Source organism: Dipodomys merriami, unplaced genomic scaffold, assembly GCF_024711535.1.
Source record: "Dipodomys merriami isolate MVZ:Mamm:240054 unplaced genomic scaffold, mDipMer1.0.p SCAF_15, whole genome shotgun sequence".
Lineage (NCBI taxonomy): Eukaryota > Metazoa > Chordata > Mammalia > Rodentia > Heteromyidae > Dipodomys > Dipodomys merriami.
Window position 1 is genome coordinate 7999622 of NW_027202826.1, and position 24095 is coordinate 8023716.

General features: G+C 43.4%; 1 protein-coding gene across 2 annotated transcripts in view; it reads left to right on the forward strand.

The window, feature by feature from the left end:
- Arhgap10 (Rho GTPase activating protein 10) overlaps positions 1 to 24095 on the forward strand; it is a 213656-nt gene that overhangs the window by 49074 nt on the left and 140487 nt on the right. For both annotated transcript variants that reach the window (XM_070022178.1, XM_070022177.1), the window contains exons 2-3: positions 11934 to 12029; positions 12102 to 12163. In XM_070022178.1, the coding sequence (XP_069878279.1) occupies positions 11934 to 12029; positions 12102 to 12163 (158 nt within the window). The remainder of the gene's footprint in view (positions 1 to 11933; positions 12030 to 12101; positions 12164 to 24095) is intronic.

Sequence of the window (24095 nt, forward strand, 5' to 3'; positions counted from 1 at the left end):
TCATCACTGGTGGCCTCGTTTCAGGAGTAGCTCAGAGGCGTGTGTGACCTCCTCCTTCCTCCCCTCCCCTCCCCTCCCCGTGTGACTGAGCTGCGTGAGGTGGAGCACCAGACAGCCTTGCTGTGGCCGTCTGTGGGAAAGACATGAGTCAAGCCATCCCAATTCTCTTGAGAAATTAGATTTGGGAAGTACGAAGGGAACAGCAGTGAGGGCTGAAGTTGAAAGAATCTGTGAAGGGCTTTGAGTCAGCCACCTTCAGTGACAGCAACAGATCAGATGTACAAGACAGATGTGACAGCTGGCACATGACAGGGAAAAGTAAGCACAGAGAAGCGAGTTACTGGCAGAGGCCCAGAGACAGAATTCCAGGCAGCAGGACAGCAAGTTCTTTCTCATGGCAAGTTGTTCACTTTTTTAAGAGTTATCTGTGATTGTGTGTGTGTGTGTGTGTGTGTGTGTGTGTGTGTGTGTGTGTGTGTGTGTGTGTGTGTGTGTGTTTTGATTTGTTTTCATTTTGCAGTTGTTAGGCTTGAACTTAGGACCTAGGCTCTGTCCCTGAGCTCTTTTGTTCAAGGTTGGTGCTCTACTGTTTTGAGTCACAGCTCCATTTCTGGTTTTCTTGTGGTTAGTTGGAGGTAAGAGTCTCACAGACTTTCTTTCCCCAGGCTGGCTTTGAACTGGTGTCCTTCTGAGTGGCTAGGATTACAGGCATGTGCCAACAGCACTCAGCTATGTTCTTTATTAGTGGATATAATACAGTTCCTTCCTTCCCTCCCTCCCTCCCTCCCTCCCTCCCTCCCTCCCTCCCTCCCTCCCTCCCTCCCTCCCTCCCTTCCTTCCTTCCTTCCTTCCTTCCTTCCTTCCTTCCTTCCTTCCTTCCTTCCTTCCTTCCTTCCTTCCTTCCTTCCGCCATTCCTGGTGCTTGAACTCATTGCCTGAGTACTGTCCCTGAGCTTCTTTTGCTCTAGGCTAGTACTCCACCAATTGAGCCACAGCATCACTTCTGGCATTTTGTGTTTATGTGGTATTGAGGAATTGAACCCAGGGCTTCATGCCTACTAGGTAAGCACTCTACCACTAAGCCACATTACCAGCCCCAAACAGTTGTTTTCATTGTGATATTTCTATACATGCCTGTAATACACTCTGTTCAGATTCACTGTTTTTCTTTTTTTTGTAACTTTTAGTGAATTTCATTGTTTCCATATATATACGTATGTATGTATGTATATATATATATATATATACATGTATACATACATATATATGATGCACTAAAATCATACCCCCCTCACCATCTCCTTCCCCCTCAACAGCATTTCTTTCATATTTGTATTGCTATTATTATTTTAGGTCTACTTTTCACATGAGGGAAAACATGGTATTTGTCTTTCTGAGCAAGGCTTATATTGCTGATATCTTTAGATATTTTCCTTATTCCTTATTGCTGAATAATATGCCATTGTGTACATATACCACATTAAAAATCAGTTCATTTGTTTATGAGCATTTAGACTGATTCCATAGTTTGGCTATTGTAATAATACTGCTATAAACATGTGCATGCAAGTATCTTGATTATATGCCAAGTCACATTCCTTTGGATACTTGGCCCTAATAGGGCTGTAGCAGTGTCTTTTTGTGTTAAATTTTTTATTGTTATTATGAAGGTAATGAACATACAAATATGTTACGTTACATAAGTCAGGTAATAAGTACATTTCTTTGTGGATAGTGTCATCCCTTCCCTTGCTCTCTCCCAGTTTTTTTTTTTTTTTTTTTTTTTTGGTCAGTCATGGGGCTTGAACTCTGGGCCTGAGCGCTGTCCCTCAGCTCAAGGCTAGCGCTCTACCACTTGAGCTACAGCGCCACTTCTGGTTTTCTAGTGGTTTATTGGCGATAGGAGTCTCACAGTCTTTCCTGCCCAGGTTGGCTCTGAACCGCGATCCTTAGATCTCAGCCTCCTGAGTATCTAGGATTATAGGCGTGAGCCATCGGCGCCCGGGTCTCCCAGTCTTTTTCTCCGATTCCTCACCCACGAATTGTGTAGTTCATTTTCGACATAATGTCTAGTGAGTACCACTGCTGCATTTGTTCACCCTTTGTCCTTTCATTTTTGTGCTCCTTGTTACTCTCCTAACGACAGATACACGAACAAACAAGACCAAAAAGAAAACAGCAACAACAATAGCAGTCTCTCTCTCTTTTTTTTTTTTTGTAATTTAAACATTTATTGTAAGGAAAATACTGAAGCGTTGGGTGGAAATGGGGGAGTTGAGCGGCAGCTTTGGTTGTGGCTGGCAGGCAGGGACGCTAGTGCCATCGGTGATCCTTCGACAGAAAGACTAGAGGAAAGGCTCGCATTGGTGAAGCCAGATGAGCACCTGATATCTAAGTCCTGCTAATATTGACTTTGGGCCTGAGGAATACCCTGTGGTTAACAAAGTAACTTGTCTTGACATTACTCCTGTTTGTGGGTTTGTTTTTGTTTTTGTCTTAGAGCATTTTGGAAACCACTTTGTTTGCCAAGTTGCGATATTCAGTACCAGAATGTTTGAACAATATTATGTTTTGTCATGGAGCTTAACATCCTTGAAAACAGTATTTGCAGATAGCATTTTCATATTGTCCTGTTTTTAATCTGTAGAGACAGACCCCTTTTCAGCTAAACAATAGAGATGTATTGTCTCACTATTGTGGAGACTAGATAAACATGATCGTAGTAAGGCTGGTTCTTTCTGCAGGCCCAGGGAAGGCCCAGGTATTTCTCCCTGGTTTATATGTGGCTGTCTTTTCTCTTTATCTCTTTCCCTTGTTGTGTTTCTTGTCCAAATTCTCCCTCCTGCCCAGGTTTTTTTTGGGGGGTGGGGGTCGGTTGTGGGGCTTGAACTCTGGGTGCTGTCCCTGTGCTCTTCAGCTCCGGGTGAGTGCTCTCCCACTTGAGCCACAGTGCCACTTGCAGTTTTCTGGTGGGTTATTGGAGATAAGTGTTTCATGGACTTTCCTGCTTGGTCTGGCTTTGAACCTCAGATCTCATCCTCCTGAGTAGCTAGTATTACAGGTGTGAGCCACCAGTGCCCACCCTTCCCCCCCTCCCACTTTTTTTTTTTTTGGTGGTTTTCCTGGGGCTTGAACTCGGGGTCTGTGCTGTCCCTGAGGCTAGTGCTTTACCACTTGAGCCACAGCTCTGCTTCCAGCTTGGTGTTTAATTGAGCACCAAGAGAGACCCATAGCCTTTCCTGACAAGGCTGGCTTCAAACTGTGGTTCTCAGGTCTCAGCCTCCTGAGTAGCTGGGATTTCAGACAGGAGCCACTGGCACCACCCCCTTTTAATAGTACTGCAGACATACTAGTTTAGGATCTTCCCTTAAGACCTCACTTTAACTGAATACTCTGTTGGGGCCCCTTGTCCCTATAAGAACGTGTTCTAAGGAACTTAAGGTCAGGTCAGACTTCAACATGTAAATTTCAGAACAACATCATTCAACCCATAAGAACAAGAACACCCTACTAATTACCACAGTACTTACAAACAGACTGTTTTAGCATTGAGGCAAAGGAACCTCAAAGGTAATGATATCCTTTGGGAATTTTTTTTTTTTTGGGTCGGTCATGGGGCTTGAACTCTGGGCCTGGGCACTGTCCCTGCACTCTTCAGCTCAAGGCTAGCGCTCTACCACTTGAGCTACAGTGCCACTTCCGGTTTTCTAGTGGTTTATTGGAGATAGGAATCTCACAGTCTTTCCTGCCAGGGCTGGCTTTGAACCATGATCCTCAGATCTCAGCCTCCTGAGTAGCTAGGATGACAGGAGTGAGCCACCAACGCCAGGCTCCTTTGGGAAGTTTTGCATGTAAACCCCAGAATTATTACATTGAGATTGAGTCTTACCAGTCATTGGGAGAGTTTCCAAGAAACTTCTTGAAACCAACCATCACCATCTCTTGCCTGGATTAGGGCAATAGCCTGCTGTCTTAGATTCTTTGTTGCGGTGACCAGTTCCTCAGAGAACAACTTATTTAAATGGCTCCCGATTTGCGACTTGCGTGGTTTCAATTCATGGCCGGCTGGCTGCCTCCCTTTTGTCTGGGTTGTGGTAAGGTAGACCATCATGGTGGAAGAGCAAAGTTGCTCACCTGGTGGCAGTCAGGAAGCAGAGAGAGGAACAAAGGGGCCTGGGATAAGTGATGGCCCTCAAGGGCTTCCACTTGTCACCTCTCAGTAATGTCATCAAGTTATGAATCCATCAACCAATGAATCTATTGATGATCTAGTTGTTTCTCGGTGATGGGAGCCACCCACTGAGGATCAAGCCTCAGTAGGTGAGCCGTGTGTGTGTGTGTGTGTGTGTGTGTGTGTGTGTGTGTGTGTGTGTGTGTGTGTGTGTGTGTGTGTGTGTGTGTGTGTGTGTGTGTGTGTGTGTGTGTGTGTGTGTGTGTGTGTGTGTGTGTGTGTGTGTGTGTGTGTGTAGGCACTTCCCATCCAAACCTCCTTTCTCACTGTTCTGCTTGATCACTTCTCTTGCCGCAGCACCCAGGATGTTCCAGGCAGACATTGCATCTTGTTACTGTGCTGCTTGGAGGTCTCCACAGCCTCCCCGTCTTGTTCCTGGACAGACCTTCCATCGTCTTTGACCTTCTTATGTACTACTCTGCCAATCCATCTCTCAGCCAACTCCAGCTACTCTAGCCTTTTGCCGTCCCAGTAGCAGGCCTACAAATGGCTTACTCAGAGACTTTCCCAGTTGCCTGGTTGGCTGGATTCCTTGCCTCCTTCAGGCGATTGCTGAGATGCCGTCTTCTCCATGAAGTCACTCTTGCCTGCCCAAGCGTTCTTCCTCCTCCAGCGTTTCCTCCTCCTTTTCATGTCACTCACCTGAGGCCAGCATGCATGTGATCGCCATCTAGGTTTTCTTAAGAGGAAGATTCCTGCCACTCAGCTTCTTCCCTGCATTCAGTACAGTTGACTTGCTGCTTTGCTGCCTGTACCTTGACACGAACAGTTTTGTGGAACCTGTTCTTGGGTCACCTGTCTGTCCTCTTTTGCTCCCAGTGAAATCGGAGGGAGAGGGGGTCATGTGCCATAACAACCTTCCAGCTTAGGATGTGGACACTTGGGGTAAAGCAATTTGCTTGTGGAGAAGTGGGACATCCCATGTTAATTAAGCTTGTGGCATTTCAGTGATTTTCAGTTTGTAAGGAGTAAAGCTACTGATCTGACCTTCTACGTTTGCGCTTTGCCTGAAGCCACAGACCTGATAGAAAGGCAGCGTTTCACACTATTTGAAAAGGCTTTTTTTTTCTTTAAAAAGGTTTTTTTTTTTTTTTTTTTTTTTTTTTAAATGCCAGTCCTGGGGCTTGAATTCAGGGACTGGGCATTATTCTTGAAGTTTTGCTTAAGGCTAGCACTCTACCACTTGAGTCACAGATCCACTTCTAGCTTTTTTGGGTGGTTAATTGGAAATGAGTCTGGGCTGGCTTTGAACTTCGATCCTCAGGTATCAATCTCCTGAATAGCTAGGAGTGTGAGCCAGGCATCTAGTGGATTTTTTTCTTTTAATAAATTATGCTGCCTCTAATTTTCTGTCTGGTTTGTTTCTTATAAAATAGGGTCATTGGAGTAGATTTCTCTAAGATAAAATTTGCAGCCAAGTTACTTTATTAGATCAGGAGTTAGATATATGAATCCAGTGATTAGAAGATAAAAGAGGTAGTACCTGCATTGGTAACTAGAGAATTTGAGGGACTAAAATTTTAGTGAAGGAATAGCCAAATCTTTAGGATCCTGGTTTCTAATATTGGCATTCAGGCAATTTCCTGGAAACGCCAAACTTGAGAGCTCACCAGCATCCCTTGTTTGCTATGATGTTTTCTTGGAGAAGGTGGGCATCATGAGTAAATTGCTGGGGATATTCTTCATACTTAGTAATAATTTCTCTTTACCTCTAAAACATACATGTGTGTGCACATACACATATAATACCACATACATGCAGACAAGAGAATGCACGCGCTTTGCCACTTTTTCTGTGGTGAACTGTTAAGCTGTTGGACTGTATATTCAGGAGCACTTGTGAGCTCCATTCCAGGAATAGTGTCCTGACATGTGTTAGGAAGAACAGACGAGGGTTCTTGTTAAATTGGGCTGGTTACCCAGTGTTGTGCCTCGCTCATTAGGCTGTGCAGGTGGCGGTTGCTGCCCGTGGCTTTTGGGTTGTCTTCTGCAGCGTGTAACCTCATCAGGGATCTCTGAGAGGTGACGACTAGTGGAGCAGGTTTCCTGTCCCACCTTCATGTGAGCAGCTTTGCTTTATCTCTGTGGTCCACTGCTTGCTGGTTGTATGTATGATCTGGGATGAGTAAGCTGCTTCTCCTGTGCCTGTTTCCTCCTCTGTCACAGGGACATAACAATAGCACCTGCCTCAGTGGACTCTGGTAGTTGTGATGACTAATGTGTGGTGTCTCACTTCTCCTCCAGCAAATTGCTCTACCCAGAACCCCCATCTGCTGTCAGTAACCATGAAGGGAGTATGGTGGGCAGGTTAATCGTCCTCCAGAGATGTTCCATGTGAATCTCTTGAAACCTATGCTGTTTTCACATGGCCAAAGAGAAAAGAAAGATCTTCCAGGTGTGATTAGGGAGGTATTCCTAGATTGTCCTAAGGGCAGACATAATCGCAGTAGCCCTGAAGGAGAGAGGGATGTGAGGACCAAGCAGAAGCTCAGTGGTGGCTGGGGGCAAAAGCCAAACTATTTGGGAAGACTAGAAGTTTGATTCCTAGAAGGAATGCACTCAGAAGGAATGCATTTTTATTTTAGCCCCAGGATACCCAGTTTAGACTTGGAACTTCCATGACCTATAAGCTAATACACTTGCATTATTCTGAGTCACTATATTGGTAGTAATTTGTGGGAGCAGCAAGAGGAAATTGATGCAGTATGTTAGCTGTCTTAACCTGTTTATTTTATTTTTGTGCATGTGTTCTTACTGATATCTACCTATCTGTCTGTCTGTCTGTCTGTCTATCTATCTATATTTATTGATTTTTTTTCAGATCCTTAGGCTTAAACTCAGAGCCTGGGCACAGTCCTTAATCTTTTTTGCTCAAGGCTAGTACCTCTACCATTTGAGCTACAGCTCCATTTCCAGCTTTTTGATGGTTAATTGGAGATAAGAGCCTTCTGGACTTTTCTGCTCCAGCTGGCTTCAAACTGTGATTTTCAGATATCAGCCTCCTAAGTAGATATGAAGACAGGCATGAGCCACCAGTCCCCCGCAGATTATATCTATATCTAAGTCTATATCTGTGTCTATATATCTATAGACATACATGACTACATAATTATATAGATATCAATGGCTATCTCTGACAGTATGTATATTATCATATCTATGTCAGTCTGTCTGTCTGTCGATCTGTCTGTCTGTCTATCTGTCTATGACAAAAATCTGTGGTCAGTAGGCTAGGTGATTGGCAGCTTCCCTTTCTCATAAAGTATCCTATTGTAGCAGGCACATTTCTCTGACTGCCTAGCTCAGAACCTAGCTGCAATTGACTGATTCTACTCAGTGTACACAGTGATTGGATTGTGATGTGCGGTTTAGGGAAGGCTGATGATGTTCTCCAGTGTGGGCATGACAATGGATTTACTCCAGTTTCAAGGTTTTTGTTTTTTTTAACATAATTACTTGGATGTTTTGGTGAACACTTGGCATCACTTCTGCATCATATTAGGTTTTAAGCCTTGCACACTACATTGATAGTGCATTTGTAATTTGTCTTCAGCTCCCTCAGTTTATCACTTCAAGTCATCCTAGTGACTTTAGTGCTGTTTATTCTGTGACTGAGAAGAGCTCAGTAATAGATACTCCAGGCAGGCTTGTCTTGGGGAGTTAAGGCTAGAAGTGCTTTAACTTGCTGGCTCCAGAGATGGTTGGCTTATGAACTGCTACCAAAACAAGCTGTGATTTGGTGTTCAAGTCTAGACTAGACAAGTTATGCATTCTGTACTCACAAGATGTTTGTACCATTCTTTAAACCACAAAACAAGTAATTTCCTTTCTTTGTTGACTTGCAGAGAAAAGCTTCAATGTTCTTTTTACATATAGTGCCCCTGCAGGTTTTTTGTCAAAACTGGAAAACACAAGGGAAACGTGGGGCTAGCCCATGGTCCTGGAAGAATTTTGTTTTCCAAGTTATTTAGCATTATTTCTTTGGCAAGAAACTGGCATGATAGATACCAAGTTCTTAGGAGTATAAACCCAGATCTTTAAGTTTAATTGGTAAATTTTGGTGTGCAGAGAGCAGACTTTACTTGGCAGACTTTGGCATAGTTGGTAATCTTTATTTCAGTCTCTACATGCAGAAGAATGTGGGCATCTAGGTGCATTTTCTCTACTTCAAAAAAAAAAAGCTTTGGAGTTCAATGTGATACGTCAAGAATCCTGGAGTTCCAGTTTAGTGAGGGAGGAAAGGCATTTACTCATTGTTTGTTTACATTTCAAGCCTAGGGTTATGGAACATGCTGCCTCTCTTCATGGATTCCCCTTGCAGTCTCACGCCTGCGGGAGTGGAAGTTGTATGAAACTTCTGATGTTACAGGTCACTGATTTAACGCACCCACACTGTTGCCCAGAACTATAGTCAAGGTATACATGCACCCCGAGCTTCCCATCCACTTGGGCCAGATAGCCACACAAAGTAGATGTCAGTGTTGTAAGAAACCATTCTCCCCGTTTGTAGCATTATCAAGCAGTAGCAATTTGGACCAGGTTCTGGAGCCTCTCCAAACTCGAATTCAAATTCTAATTGGTACAAAGGGTCATTAGTGTTTATTATGAACACCTACATGACAAAGCTCCTAACAGAAGAAGTGGACAATTACATCATACCAAGATTAAGTCATAAAGAAATAGAAAACTTAGTAGATCAAGTAGACAGATTCCTGGACACATCCACTTTACCAAGATTGAGTTATGAAGAAGCAGAAAGCCTTAACAGACCAGTAGCAACTGAACTACACTCAAGGTAGACTGTTGGTATATATAGCAACTTGGCAGGATTTTAGGAGCATTATGGTGAATAAAAGTGCCCAGTTTTACAAAGTGAAATAAAGTGATGATAAGAAAATCAGATATGCACCTTCAGAAGAATGAAACTAGACCTGTCTTTTACCAGCTGCAAAAATCAACATGATTAAACACTTTAATATAAGACCTGAGAAATTATCCAGCCTATATTTTCTGTCTTGTTTTGTTGGTTATGAATCTCAAAACACAGGCCTGGAAAACTATGGAGTAGTGGCAAGTTCATTTGAAGATCAAGCTCTGTTTATTATTGAAGTTGGGTGTGCTTTTTGTGCACAGTCAGGCTTGACATGAGCCCCCTAGTGTATGCCAGCTTTGAAGGGATGTTTAGAGCATGTTCATTTCGCGTCTTCAGGGATTCATAGAGGTGAGGGATGGGTCATGGAGGAAATGCCTATGAGTTTTCATTTAGTAGAATTCTACATTAGAGTCATGTAGACAAGAGAACAGTTCCTGTCAGGTGAGGTCTAGACAAAGGAACTGGGGATGGTGAACTGTCCTGAGAGGCACAGTGGTGTTATGAAAGGACATTCATGAAGTACCAGACCCTTGAGACCTGGTCCTTACTGCTGGCTGTCTGAAGGGCTCTGTGATCTTGGTCAACTTGCTAATTTATCTTTTTTTTTTTTGGTCTGTCATGGGGCTTGAACTCTGGGCTTGGGTGCTGACCCTGTGCTCTTCAGCTCAAGGTGACTGTTCTACCACTTGAGCCACAGCACCACTTTCGCTTTTCTAGAGGTTTATTGGAGATAAGAGGCTCATGGAATTTCCTGCCCAGGCTGGCTTTGAACTGTGGTCCTTATATCTCAGCCTCCTGAGTAGCTAGGATTACAGGCATGAGCCACCAACACCCGGCCGCTAATTTATCTTGAATGTGACTTACCTCATTTGTATATGTGTCTTTTAATTTTTTTTTTGTTAGTATAAAGGTGATGTACAGAGGGGTTACAATTATATGTCAGGTAAAGGACAGTGTCACCACTTCCCTGGCTCTGTGTGTGTGTGTGTGTGTGTGTGTGTGTGTGGTGACAAAAGGATGATACCAACACTTACCTTGCCACCTCAGCTACCTTGTAGCTCAGTGAGTATAAGGTGTATTTACCATGGGTAAGGCCCTCCTTGGGTCTGATCCCCAGCAACCTACTTTCAAGACATGGTACAGTTTTGCAAAATTGTACAAGTATCTATTCTTAGATTCTCTTTACTTCAGTGCGATTATGAACTCAAATAATCCCTGCAAAGATCCAGCTGTATCACTTGCCTTCACATAGAAGTGAAACCCTGCCTGGCATGAGATCATGATTCACTTGCAGTTCCATAACTTTGTGACCCAGATTTGCGGCGTACAGGAATTCCTTAGCTTATTTTGAACTCCATGTAAGAGAGTCTGCTGCCCCTGGCTTGTCTTTGACTGTCACAGTGCTGAGTCCCGCTGTGGATTTTCTAGTACATGGCTACGAGTGCTCTTGCTCATGTGCGAGAGTTTTCTCTGAGAAATTTACCAACATCTCTGGGTTGTAGGGCTTCGTCAGATTTACCAGGAAATGGCCCACTGATGAAAAAAATAATTATGCCAGGGTTTTCCCCTCTCTGGCAGTGTAAACAGTTGTTTCCTCACACAGAGTCATATCAGCTCTTGGAGCTGCCAGTGTCATTAACATTTGCCAGTTGCATGAGTGTTGTATTGAGGAGACTGGAAATGTTGATTTTCGGGTTTTTGATCACTGTTGACTTCGAGTACCTTTTGTGTGGCTGTAGGCTATTTGAATTTACTTCTGTGAAGTGTCACTTCAGTTGTGTCCACCTTTTTTTTTTAACTAGGGTTTTAACTTTCTCCATTGATGTCTAGTAAATATATGTGTCTTGTACATATGTCCTTAACCTCTATCTTTTATGTCTTGAATTCTAACCCAGTCAGAGTTTACTAGCCTCTGCACATTATCTATTTCTTTAGAAGTCATCGTACCGAAGCCTCTTGCTAGCTCTTGCTTTACCACTGAGTCACACTCATCTGTAGGCTTATTTAAAAAGTCATTTGCCATGATTCTCTTAATCTCTAGATGATGATGCGTATTCTTTTGTAGAATTGCTTTGTGTGCCATTTAATCTTGGCTTTCAGTTACCTAGCTCCCTGATGTTGTTTACCATGAACATTCTTGGGAATCTTTTGGGGTTTCTCTGGCTGTGGTGACTATTTGTCACTTGGGCACCCGGCTGGCTGAGTTTTGCACACCCTTTGCTTGAAGCTGTGGTTGGCAGTCTGGTCTCATGAAACCCTGACAGGACTGTCAGGTGTGGGCACTCCTAATCCTAGCTTGAACTTTGGAAGTAGGCAAGCTCTGACTTGAGTGAGCAGGGACAGGGTATAAGGGCTTTAGGGAAATGAGGTGAAATAGATCTGGGGAAGAACGAGTGGGTGAGGGAATAAATGATTCCCCAGGAATCTGTACCAGGACATGGAATAGAACAGAGGCCGCCCAGAGGGTGTCAGGTAGAAGATGGTGGAAGCATGGTTGTTCCTTCTCAAAATGGAGGGGAGGGGAGCTCTCCATCTCTTCTTGTCTTAGCAGTGTAACATTCTCCTTAAAGGTATTAGATTGAAGCAGGCAGGGAATGTGTGGCCCTTGGGCTGTATGAACCCACGAAGTCATGTTGTACATGGTGAAACAGATGGGTGTACTTCTTGTATGCTGCTGCTTGTTAGCTGCCCGAGGGCCATCTACTTAGAGTGATAATTTGGTGTGACCTGGGAATGGTCTCATAAATATCCCAATGACTTAATTGCAAAAAAGAAAGCCCAGCTGGCTTAAAATGAAGACCCTAGTCATGGATGTGCCTTTCTTTCCAGGTCTTTCTGCAGCGCAGCGCAAGTTTGCTCACTCACTCAGAGACTTTAAATTTGAGTTCATTGGCGATGCGGAGACGGACGACGAACGCTGCATAGGTATGTGAGCCCGGGGTCGTGGTTCGCTTCCTCTGTCTGGGCCACCGCACACTCACTCCTTTCTCATTACAGATGCGTCCTTACGTGAGTTTTCAAACTTTCTGAAGAACCTAGAAGAACAGAGAGAAATTATGGTGAGTAGACAGTAAAAAAGGCAGATTGCAAAGGGGGAAGCTGTGGGCTTAGACGCTGGTTCTGGCAGAGGGGTTGATGGCGGCATCTGTGGGTAGAGGAAGGCACCTAGTAGCAAGAGCCGTGGACCAGGGTGAGTCTTGACTGGTCAGGTGCTGGACAAGTGTCCCATTTTATACGGTCTTTCTCAGGGCAGGGTTTTCAAGTGAGTACTTTGCAGTGATGGTGCTGCCAGCTATGAAGCAGACACCTGGCACTGGGGCGTGGGGCGGGCCCGTGGAGCACGCTTCTGCGTGTGTTCTGAGGGACGAGCTCACCACCAGCATTCTGGAGATGTTCTCTCTGGCATGTCAGGACGTGTTGTACTTACTGGAGGTGGACAGCCGCCCAGGAATCTTACTGCCTTTAAAAATAGTGCGGCAGGTCTGTGGTGTCCTTTAAAAAGCCTCTCCGCACGCATTTACCTCTGTGCATGTGTCCTCTTGTCACATGGACATGTCTTCCTTGCTAGCCTCCAGTGCATGCTCGGGAAATCAGAGCACAGATGTGGTCGAGGCCTGGAGTATCAGGAAAGCTGCAGGGAGGAAGAGGCAGAGAGCCTCACAGAGTGCTGAAGCTGTCTGAGACCATGCTGCTTCATGCCTCTCTGTCATCATCCCCCGTGCTGAGGCCGGACAGTCCCCATTTGGGCATGGTGGCTTCATGCAGAAAGACTCTTCTGGCTTTCAAGACATGCATTTCACATCAACTCTCTCTGTCTCAGACACCGCCCTTTAAAAAATACGTGCCCAGGGAAGGCATCGTGGGTGATATCCCCAACCATGTTCCTCTGTAGGCCGGAGCGTCTTGAGCATTGATCAGGTACAGGCCAGGAATCAGTTCTTTTTTCCTCCCTGACCCTCCTGGCTTCTCTCCTTCTTCCTCATTCTTTCATTGGGCTCCAATCCCTTGCATAACTTTTTTTTTAAAAAACTTAGCTCACAGGGCTGGGAAGTTGGCTCAGTGGTAGAGCGCTTGCCTTGCATGCCTGAGGCCCTGGGTTCGATTCCTCAGCACCACATAAGCAAAAAGAAAAAAGCCGGAAGTGGCGCTGTGGCTCAAGTGGTAGAGCACTAGCCTTGAGCTGAAGAGCTGAGGGACAGTGCTCAGGCCCAGAGTTCAGGCCCCACAACCGGACCAAAAAAAAAAAAAAAAACTTAGCTCACATTGGTTATGGGGGAAGAGGTTCACGGTTACATTTCCATACACGTTCATTCTATTTCAACCAATCTCATCTCCTTGGTCACTCCCCCTTTCATTGGTTTCATTGTCCTGTTTTCATAGTTGTGAACAATCTAGTCCCTATTCATTCTCCTTGTTAGCTCCCCCTCACTTCTCTCTCCTCCCAACCTATTTCTCCTTCCTAGCCCTCCTACCCGCTGCTGGTCAGCAGCTTGCAGTGAGATCTTTCACTTTGCATAACTTGTAATGTTGGTTTTTGTTTCATGAAATGACTGTTTTTCTTTCAAGTGTTTTGTAACATTACTAAAATCATATTTGAATTGTTTCTATATTGTAATGTGTGAATGTGTTTGTATGTGTGTGAAAGTGAATGCACGTGTCTTACCTAAGGGGAGAAATCTTCTTGACATTCTTTCCGTAGTGTACTTTACTGCAGCTCTTTCCCCCTCCTCCGAGGTGATTCTGTGGTAAACGACACTGAGAACCATTGGCTGTGGTCTCACTTAACAATCCTTGCCTCAGAGCAAGATCTTTCTCAAAGTTAGATACTCTTACTAGATCTTGGTTTTTTTTTTTTTTTTTTTTTTTTTGATGACTTCACGCCAATTAGGAAGTTAAAATAGGCTTGGAAGCCAGACTTTCACTTGTCATTTCCAAGGATTAGAGATTTTATCTAGTTTGTTTGTTTTAGTGGAACAAGTTTCTATTAGGAATTTTCAATTGGTGTCAAAATATTGGGTGTCAAAATATTGTTTGTAAAGTGTGAGTTCATGCATATGATAAATAACCTAAAACATGCAATTGCACTGGAGAGATGATTTTATTTTAATTTTATAAAATTATCATATTTATAATTATAATAACAGATATACTGTGTGTGTGTGCGTGTGCGTGTGTGTGTGTGTCTGTGTGTGTGTGTGTGTGTGTGTTTTGTGCCAGTCCTGGAGCTTGAAGTCAGGGCCTAGGCACTATATCTGAGCTTTTGTGCTCAAGGCTAGTGCTTTACCACTTTGAGCCACAGTGCCATATCCAGCTTTTTGGAAGTTATTTGGAGATAAAGAGTCACGACTTTCCTGCCTGGGCTGGCTTCGAACTGTGATCCTTAGATCTCAGCCTCCTGAGTAACTAAGGTGAGGTGTGAGGCACTGGTGCCTGGCATCAAATGTGTTTGAGTCAGTTCTACAGATGAAAGGAAACAGTTTTCTGTGGATTTCTGTTTGACAGGCATGTTCAGGACTGGGGGGAGTATATCTTGAACTTACCCAAAAAACAGCTTTCCTAGTTTGGCTTGAAAGTTGTCCATGATACCAACTTGATGGAGACTTGCTCCTTGGAACTGACTGTCAACTTTTGACAACATAGGTTTTTTTTCAGGTAATTAATTTCCCCCCCTGTAAACCCATTACAACTGACTCATATGGATGCTATTTTAAAACTTACTTGTCAGAAATGATCCTTTGAGAGTTCAATTTTGGCCTACATAGAATCCTATAAATATTGAAGTTAAGAGGAACTCAAACCAAAGTATTAGAATGAATCAGAATTATCTTAGATCAGAGGCTGGCCTCCTCTCCCGAAGCCCTTCTAGAAGTGTGAGGCCGTGTCTGATGACTCAGAGTCTCCTTCCCTGACTCATCATCATCTGTGCCTCTTAGCCCTCTCGTCATCAGATTCTACTTCCCCATTGCAACTTGCGTTTCCTGTATTTCATATCCTAGGGGCCTGTTCTCTGCTTCCAAGGAATCTGTTCTCCCTGGAGTACACACACACACACACACACACACACACACACACACACACACACACACACACACACACACACACACACACACACACACACACACACACACACACACACACACACACACACACTCCCTCTCCCTCTCCCTCACACACACACACACACACACACACACACACACACACACACTCCCTCTCCCTCTCCCTCTCCCTCTCCCTCTCTAAATGCATGCATGTGTACACACAACACACAAAGAGTTATCTATGGTCTGGGTATGGTAGTGCAGGCTTGTAATCCCAGCTTTATAAGAGTCTAGGGTTGGAAGATCACAGTGAAAGGCCAGTACTGAGCTAAAGTGCAGGACCTTATCTAAAAACAAAAAACAAAAAACTTAAATTGAAACCAGGGATTTGGTTCAATTGGTAGGGTGTTTGCTTATAAAGGTCCTGAGTTCAAACCCTGGTACCATGATAAAAAGAAAATTAAAATGATCTCTAACATTCCCGTGGCATGGAGGAAAATGAGTGGGCGAAACTGGATTATGGTGACCAAGGTGAATAATGATTGAGAGGCATTGGTCTCTGAAAGGTTGTAGATAACATACATAGCTTCTTTCCTCTTTTAATAGCTTCAAATATGGATTGAAACGTAGTTAACTCCTTAAGTGCCTTTTTAATAAATAGAACGTACTAAGTGCTGTGAAGTGATTATGTTCGGATTTAATAGGCGTTTTTAGTGATGTATAAAATAATGGACTCTTCTTTACCGGATGGTGTGTAATTCTCAGTGGCAGACAGAATTAAACTTTGGAGAGTGGAAAACTGGATTCTGGGAGTTGAGGCAGCAAGGTGACCCTCCTCAATTCAGTTGGCTCGTGGGTCCAGGGGCTGTTACCTCCTCCCCTTCCCATCCTGCCTTTGATTAAACACCACAGGGACGGTAAAGGCCACTCATTCCTCAGCCGCCTGCTGGCCAGCAGTGGTCAGCTTTCTCTACAGCTGCACTGTAGCCTTCCATGTCTCTACTCAGCCTTCCTTCTTTCCCAGCCTCCTGCTCCTGGGATCAGACCTGCTTCACCAACGACAGTTAATTACCCTCCCAAGGTGCTCTTCTTATTTTTTTCTCCTAGATCTTCCTCTAGATATAGAGCTTTCCTAGCTTCCTGCTTCTTAGAGGATCTTGAATAACACAAGAGGAAGTTCTGTGCTCAGGTAGCCACTTCTGATGTTCAAGTCCCCGTGCATCACTGAAGATCTGGAGATGCGGTTTTCTTGTCATTGGTCAGAAGTGGTCTTTCTGAACATTTCTGCCTTCTCTCTTTTCTAGTTTTTTTTTTTTTTAATTCTTAATTAGTTGTTCAAAGGGGCTACAATTCCATAAGTCAGGTTACGAGTGCAATGCTTCTTGACAATGTCACCCCTTCTTCCTTCTCCCTCATTTTCCCCTTTCTGTTCCTGCTCACAGGTTCTACAGTCTTAATTTTCTAGATTCAACCATTTGTCCCTTTATAATTCATGAAGTCCTATTTCCAGCTGTCACCAATACCATTGGCCTAAGAAACAAGAGTATCGTCAGATTTAAAACTAAATGCTGCAATTTGAATTCTGTCTCCTACTTTTACTGCTTTCAGGCTTATCTTTCTTATTTTCTATGGAGTTTTTAATTCCTTTTCATAATGTTCTGCCCAAGTATTTATTTTGTTAAAAAAATAGAAGCTAGCCTCTTATGGTCCCTCATGCAAAGAGAGAAAAAGAGGATCCAGATTAAATATCTATCCATCCTTATTAGGCTAACTCATTTCTGTTGAGCACAGAGGCTGGTTGTGACTCTCATTTTCCTCTAAGCATTATTAGAAACACAAATTTTTACTAGCAGAGGAAGCTATTTGAAGAAATAGTCAAGTAAAACGGTTACTGTCTTCCTTAAATTAATTAATTCATGTTAGTTAATATTAACTTTCACATTAATTCCGTTTCAGTCCTGTTGTGTCTTTTTTTGTCCGTTATGGGTCTTGAACTCTGGGCCTGGGTGCTATCCCTCAGCTCTTTAGCCCAAGGCTAGTGCTCTACTAGCCCAAGGCTATAGCACCACTTCCTTTTCTGGTGGTTTATTGGAGGTAAGAGTTTCACAGACTTTCCTGCCCGGGGTTGGCTTAGAAGCGTGATCCTCAGATCTCAGCCTCCTGAGTAGCTAGGATTATAGGTGTAAACCCTGGGTTCCTGGCTTTCCTTTCCTCCTCCCCCTCCTCCCTCCCCCAGCTGAGGACCGAACTCAGGGCCTTGCACTTGCCAGGCAAGTGCTCTTCCATTTAGCTCAATCTCCACCCTTCAGTCCTCTAGTTTTGTTGGGTTTCAACTTAATTAGGATTCAGGATTGAAGGTTGATCATCACTCTCACTGGAGACTTTCTGTTCTTGCATTATCAGAAGGGTAGTTACTGAAGTAGCAAGTGTGACACCTACAGTGTGCAAATAGAATTCCTGCAATACTTAATGAGACTGTTATGGGCTGAAAATGATGTTCAAGGAACCTTTTGGAACTCATGGGCTGTTCATTTCCATGTTTAAACTGTGCGGGTAATTTGTAGTACTGTGTTCTGTACCTGACTCTCAGTTATTCATTTGTATATGAATTGTTATTAAAATTCTCACCAGCCCTTAGCTAGTGAGTTTAAGCTATTACTCTATTTTTGTTTTTATGATATTTTTCCTAGCAGATGGACTAAATTACCTAGAACTGTACTTAAAAATGAAATTTAGTACAGTTTTTTTTTTTTGGGGGGGAAGTTATAGTTACTTCACATTTTTCCATTCCCTTTTCTTACCTATTACATAGATTGGGAACAAGAATCATTCTTTCTTTTATAGCTGAGAATATTCAGGCAACAAAAGGAAATGGTTTTTGCTGTGGCCTAAAGATAGATCTAGTTAGGGCAGAGCCAGAATGAGACAGTGTGAGCCTCCTATTTTTACTTGGCAGGGATTTTTTTTTTTACATTTTTATTATTTAAGTAGTTGGACAAGGATGTTCCTATTCTATAAAGCAGTATATGAATACAAGGTGTCTGACAACGTTGCCACCCATCGCTCTTAACTCATTCCTTCTCTCACTTTTCTTTTTTTTTTTTGTCGGTTGTGGGGCTTGAACTCTGGACCTGGTCACTGTCCCTGTGCTCTTCAGCTCAAGGCAAGAGCTCTACCGCTTGAGCCACAGTGCCACTTCTGGTTTTCTAGTGGTTTATTGGAGATAAGGGTCTCATGGAGTTTCCTGAACTGAGATTCTCTGATCTCAGCCTCCTGAGTAGCTAGGATTACAGGTGTGAGCCACCGGTGCCTGGCCCTTCTATTTTTATATGGAGATTAGCTGATTACATAAATTTCACATATTTCACAGTATTATGGAGGGATTTTTTTTGGGGGGGGGTCCGGTTGTGGGGCCTGAACACTGGGCCTGGGTGCTGTCCCTCAGCTCTTCAGCTCAAGGCTAGCAATCTACCACTTGAGCCACAGTGCCACTTCTGGATTTTTTCTTTTTGCTTATGTGGTTCTGAGGAATCGAACCCAGGGCCTCAGGCTTGCAAGGCAAGCGCTCTACCACTGAGCCACCTTCCCAGCCCCTGTGGAGGGATTTTTTTAAAATCAAGATTCACTATCAGTGTTAGTCTTCTGACTTTGTTCTTTTATAGTCTACCTGTTTTCAAAAAGACTTCAGTAGCCACTTTTATCTTGTTAAAACCCAAATTTAGAACAACGGAAGATATAGTAAGGGGAATAGCTGGCTGGATGGAGAAGTATCGAAAAATGAGCTTGAGTGGACAATATTCAAGTTAGTTAATAATGAATTGACCAAATGGGAAAAATGTGTAGGAGTATTGACAAGGCTAGTACTGAAAGCATTTTGAAAGCATTTTGTGAAGACCCTTTGTAAGGCTATGAAATTTAGACACTATTAATTCTTTATTAGTCTGGTTTCTTCATTAGGCTCTAGCTTTTCTGAGTAAATAGCAAGGCAGTGTACTAAAGACTTCTAGGTGGCTTGAACTGTGCAGGAGACTGGTCTTGAACTCTCAAGCCTCTGGCGTTAATCTCCAGAGTGCTGGCATTACAGCTGTGTACCACCATGCATGGATGAGTTGTAGTCGTATTAGAAGCAGAAAGGATGCTTGGAGTGGCATCGTCACAGACCTGTCTTGAAGTTACCACTCGCAAGGGTTAGGAAGGAGTCTGCCTCACCAACACCCCTCCCTCTCGTGGCTGTTGGTAGAATTGAATTGTTGTCCCTGGAAGTCGCTGGTCACCATTCTTTCTTACTTTATTTCATTTTTATTCTGGAGCATTTGCTTTGAAATTAATGCCGTGGATGGGAGCATATGGTTAATGGAACTCTGGCTGTGATGTTACCTCTTACACTTCATTAAAAAATGTTATCTCAGCTGTTCTTCAGTGACTTAGCAGTTTGGGAGGCTGAGATCTAGAGGATTGTGGTTCAAAGGCAATTTCAGAATTAAATAAATCTTTACTTTTTGCTTGTTGTTTGGTGTTTAGTTTGTTATTCTTTTGTAGCCCAGTCCTATTTGTAATCTCTGAGTACCTGAAACTGGATGTGATAAGCATTGTTTTGGGCTATGATTCCTTGAACAGTTCTTTGATCAGAAGATATACTCCTTGAAGATTCAGTAAGACCTTTTTTTCTGGGCCTGGGAGCTGTCTCTCAGCTCTTCAGCTCAAGGTGAGTGCTCTACTACTTGAGCCACAGCGCCACTTCCCATTTTCTGAGCGGTTTATTGAAGATAAGAGTCTCATGGACTTTTGTGTCAGGGCTGGCTTTGAACCTCGATCCTCAGATCTCAGCCTTCTGAGTAGCTAGGATTATAGGCGTGAGCCACCCATGTCCGGCTCAGTAAGACTCTTAATATAAAGCAAGTTCCCCTCTTTTTTTTTAAGGGAACATTTGTGGGAAAGCATTCATTATGTTCAGAAATAGGTGATAGATCATTGGCTTCCTTTCTTTAAGTTGTGATACACAGAAAAATAAGGGCTGTGTCTTTGTTGTATTGTTCCTTTGCTGCTATTTGGGAGGTGGAGTTTTCCCCTTGGTGCAATGACATGGGAGGGATCTGGAAGGTCATGAGAGAAAACAGCTGGAATTCTCTTTTGCTCTCAGCTTATGCATTCCTTTGGGGGTCAAAACCACTTGGAATCTAGGCTTAAAATAATAAGGGCCATGAAGAATGGACAGAATCCCTCTGTCTCCTTAGTCAGTCCTGTCCTTGGTATATAGTAATTTGAAAGGACCAACCTATTGGCTGTTGTACCTAGGCTGACACAGGATGTAACTATACATACTTTGTTTTATTTTTATTGAATGTGGTATCTGGCCCAAAGACCTCTTTTATAATTTCCATCATCACAACTTTGTCTTTGATCTCCAGTGTGGAGGAAATTCTTATGTTTTTGGTGCTGGTCCTAGTGCTTGAACTAAGGGCCAAGATGCCATCCCTGAGCTGCTTTTGCTTAAGGCTGACACTCTACCAGGTGAGCCACAGTTCCACTGCTGGCTTTTTTTTTTTTAGTAGTTTATTGAAAGTAAGTGTCTTACAGACTTTGCTGCCCAGGCTAGCTTCAAACTGCGATCCTCAACTCTCAGCCTTTTGAGTAGATAGGATTATAGATGTTAGGTCCTGGAACTTAGCCTATCTGTTACAGTTTTTTCTTTCTTTTTTTGCCAGTCCTGGGACTTGAACTCAGGGCCTGGGCACTGCTGGACACTGTCCCTCAGCTTCTTTTGCTCAAGGCTAACACTTTACCACTTTAACCACAGCATTACTTCTGGCCTTTTCTGTTCATGTGGTACTGAGGAATCGAACCCAGTACTTCATGCATGCTAAGCAAGCACTCTACCACTAAGCCACCTTCCCAACCCCTCTGTTGCAGTGGATCGGACAGTGGGTCCAAATCAGCTTTGAAGCTTCTGCTGGTTGGATATGTTTTTGCCTACTTTGAACAAATCAAAATGATTTTTTTTCTTCTCTCACATTATACTTAGGTATTGAAAGACAATTTTTTTTTACAGGTTCTCTTCTCTATTCCCACTAAGTACTTGGTTTTATTTCCTCTGCCTTCCAAATCTTTTACCATTCTGATCACATTGCTTTCTTTACCCTAGTTAGAAATGTCTCTTTGAAATGGGGTCACCTTACTATTGGATGAATTCTGATCTGATGATGCTCTCTTGTGTGCATTTGAGCAGTCTGGATAATCTGGGTATGTGTTCATTTTCTTCTGGAAGTGGTTCTTCTCGCTCATGCTGAACTTTCAGTCAACTAAAAAGTTTAGGAGCTTCAGACTCATGACTAAATCCAACCCCATTTCTAAACTGTTAAGACATCCTGCTGACGAGCAGTTTCAACACCAACGCCCAGCGGCTTGCCCATAGCGGCAAACTCCAGGCCATCATTCTTCAAGTCCCTCTTTTCAGTGTGAGAACTACAGGAACTGTGATTCTCTCCAACTTTCTACTTTCCCTCATCCTCTTTGGTCAGCTGCAAATGTATGAAATACGTTCTCTGCAAAAGTAGAAGACAAAAGTAAGCAGAACCTTTCTGCTGTGATAACTCAAGGCAATTCAGCTAGTGTTTGGTAAACTGTGACCCAGGGACCAGACTCTACCTTGCTTTTGTGTTTGTTCAGTTTTATCAGAGCATTGCTGTGCCCATTTCTTCTTATACTAAGTATGGCTGCTCTGTGTTACCGTAGTGGACTTGAGGCCTCATGAAGCAAATTGTCATTTGGCCTTTTATAGAAAAAAAAATCACTGTCTTCTGCACTAGGGAGAGAGCAGTTTGTTGAGCAGGTTTTATGTTTGATTCAGAGAAAGACTACCCAAAACTCCTTCCAAGGCTTATAAGCAAAGGAATTTGGGATTTTTCTTTTGCAAGTATTTAATGGGAAGAATATGGCTATATAATTTTTAATGTGTGGTTATAAAGTTACATTCTGTATCTGCTCTTTCAAAATCTGATTTTAAAAGACTTACCACAGGAACACTATTAACAAACAGTGTATAATATTTCTGTGAAATTGTAAAAGGAACTGAAGATTCCATTGGGTCTCTTCATTCTATTTTGAGGAAAAGAAGAAAACAATTCTTGTTGCTCAGCCAACATTGCCTTACCAAAAACACTTTAGTGGCTGCTTCGTTATTTTGTTCTTAAATAGAATCTTTTAGGCTCTGTTCCAGAGTTACAAAACAGACTTTTTTAAAAAAGGAAAGCTATAATGATTTTGGAGCTTTAAAAAATATTTTTAATTAAAATGTTTTAGCTGGAGGAGTGGATATATGGTCCCCTCTCACTTTTTCCCTTGTTTGGAAGTTAATATTCTGACTTGTAGACAGCAAGAGAGTGAGACCCTTAGAGTCTCTTCCTAGGCTAGTGTTTGTCCGCTGGGATAAGGCAAATAAATAGTCCCTCCAGTGAAATCTCCAAGTGAAGAATGAATCTAGTGACCTGAAATTGCTCGTGTGTGATCTCTGGGTCTGTTGTTTGTGTGAAGGAATGTGTTTCCTCCAGAGTATAGGATTTAAACTCTCATTTTAGGTTTTCCTGTGTCCATATTACTCATGCTAGCATGAATGGGTGCTGGCATCTAGCATATTTTGAGTGTTTCTGAGGTCCCATGGAAACAGCTAGAAGAGGCCATCTGACCTCTGTAGCCTCCTCCTGTGATCCTCCCTCACTTTCTCTCTTGCTTCTTTGACACCGAACTGCTTGTAATTCTAGGCCCTGAAATTGCTATTTTCCCTTCTCTGCACAGAGGGCCTTGATTTGAGTCTTTGCCTGGAGAACTCTTTTCCCTGGTTCCAGGCTCAGCTCTACAAGAACTTTGTCATGATACCTTCTCTTCCCTAGGAGTTTCTTCCTTTGTACCTAAGGATCTGTGCAGTTCACCAGCACCGCACATGTCTGGTCATGTCTGCTGATGTGTTTTCGTCTGTGGGAAATGCTCTCATCTGAGGTAATCCTCACCTCTACCTTCTCCCTTCATTGATGGAGAAAATCCCATCCAAAGCAAATGGCAATCCTGACTCATCTCTCTAATGAGACTTTTATCCCTGTCCAGGAACTTTCTAGGTTCTCTGGTGATTCTTTCCTTCATTCTCCTTCCTCTTTAAATTTTTCCTCAAGCCTAGATTCTCTTGACATTGGCCTTGCTTTGTACTTCACATGAAGTCTCCGTGCATGGGCAGCATTCCCCTGGCTTCCCACATTTTAGTGTTCAAACCATTACACACTCCTCTTCCATCTTATAAACACGCAGCTCTTCCGCTGCCTCCCACTCCCTCAGCAGTCCTCCCGGGACTGTTCCTGACCCTGCGGTGATTCCCCTCCCTCAGGGAAGTTGTTCCCCCTGAATCTTCTTCTCAACCTCCAGTTTTCACCGGACTCCCCGCTGGCCTTCTTTCCTACCTTTCCATGGATATTGCAAATGTCTCATCTCTTCTTTTTTTTTTTTGGTTGGTCGTGGGTCTTGAACTCTGGGCCTGGGCTCTGTCAGCTCTTCAGCTCAAGGCTAGTGCTCTACCACTTGAGCCACAGTGCCATTTCCGGCCTTTTCTGTTTATGTGGTGCTGAGGAATCGAACCCAGGGCCTCGTGCATGCAAGGCAAGCACTCTACCACTGAGCCACCTTCCCAGACCCCTCATCTCTTCTTTGACGTCCCTGAAGCTCACACGGCTAACCCTCCTCATTCATCCAATAACCTGTTCACATATTTTACCATCTTGTGGATGTTTCAGGCCATGGTCTCTTGGCTCTGTTGCTTTGGGGCCTGAACAGCTGCTCACCTATGGTAACTGGAAAGCAAAAGTAGGCGGAGCTTGAGTCCTAATAGACCCTTCAAGGGCCAGTCCCTCCCCCTCCCCCATGTGCTAACTTCATCCAGCCTGGCCCCACTTCCCAGAGTTCCTGTCAC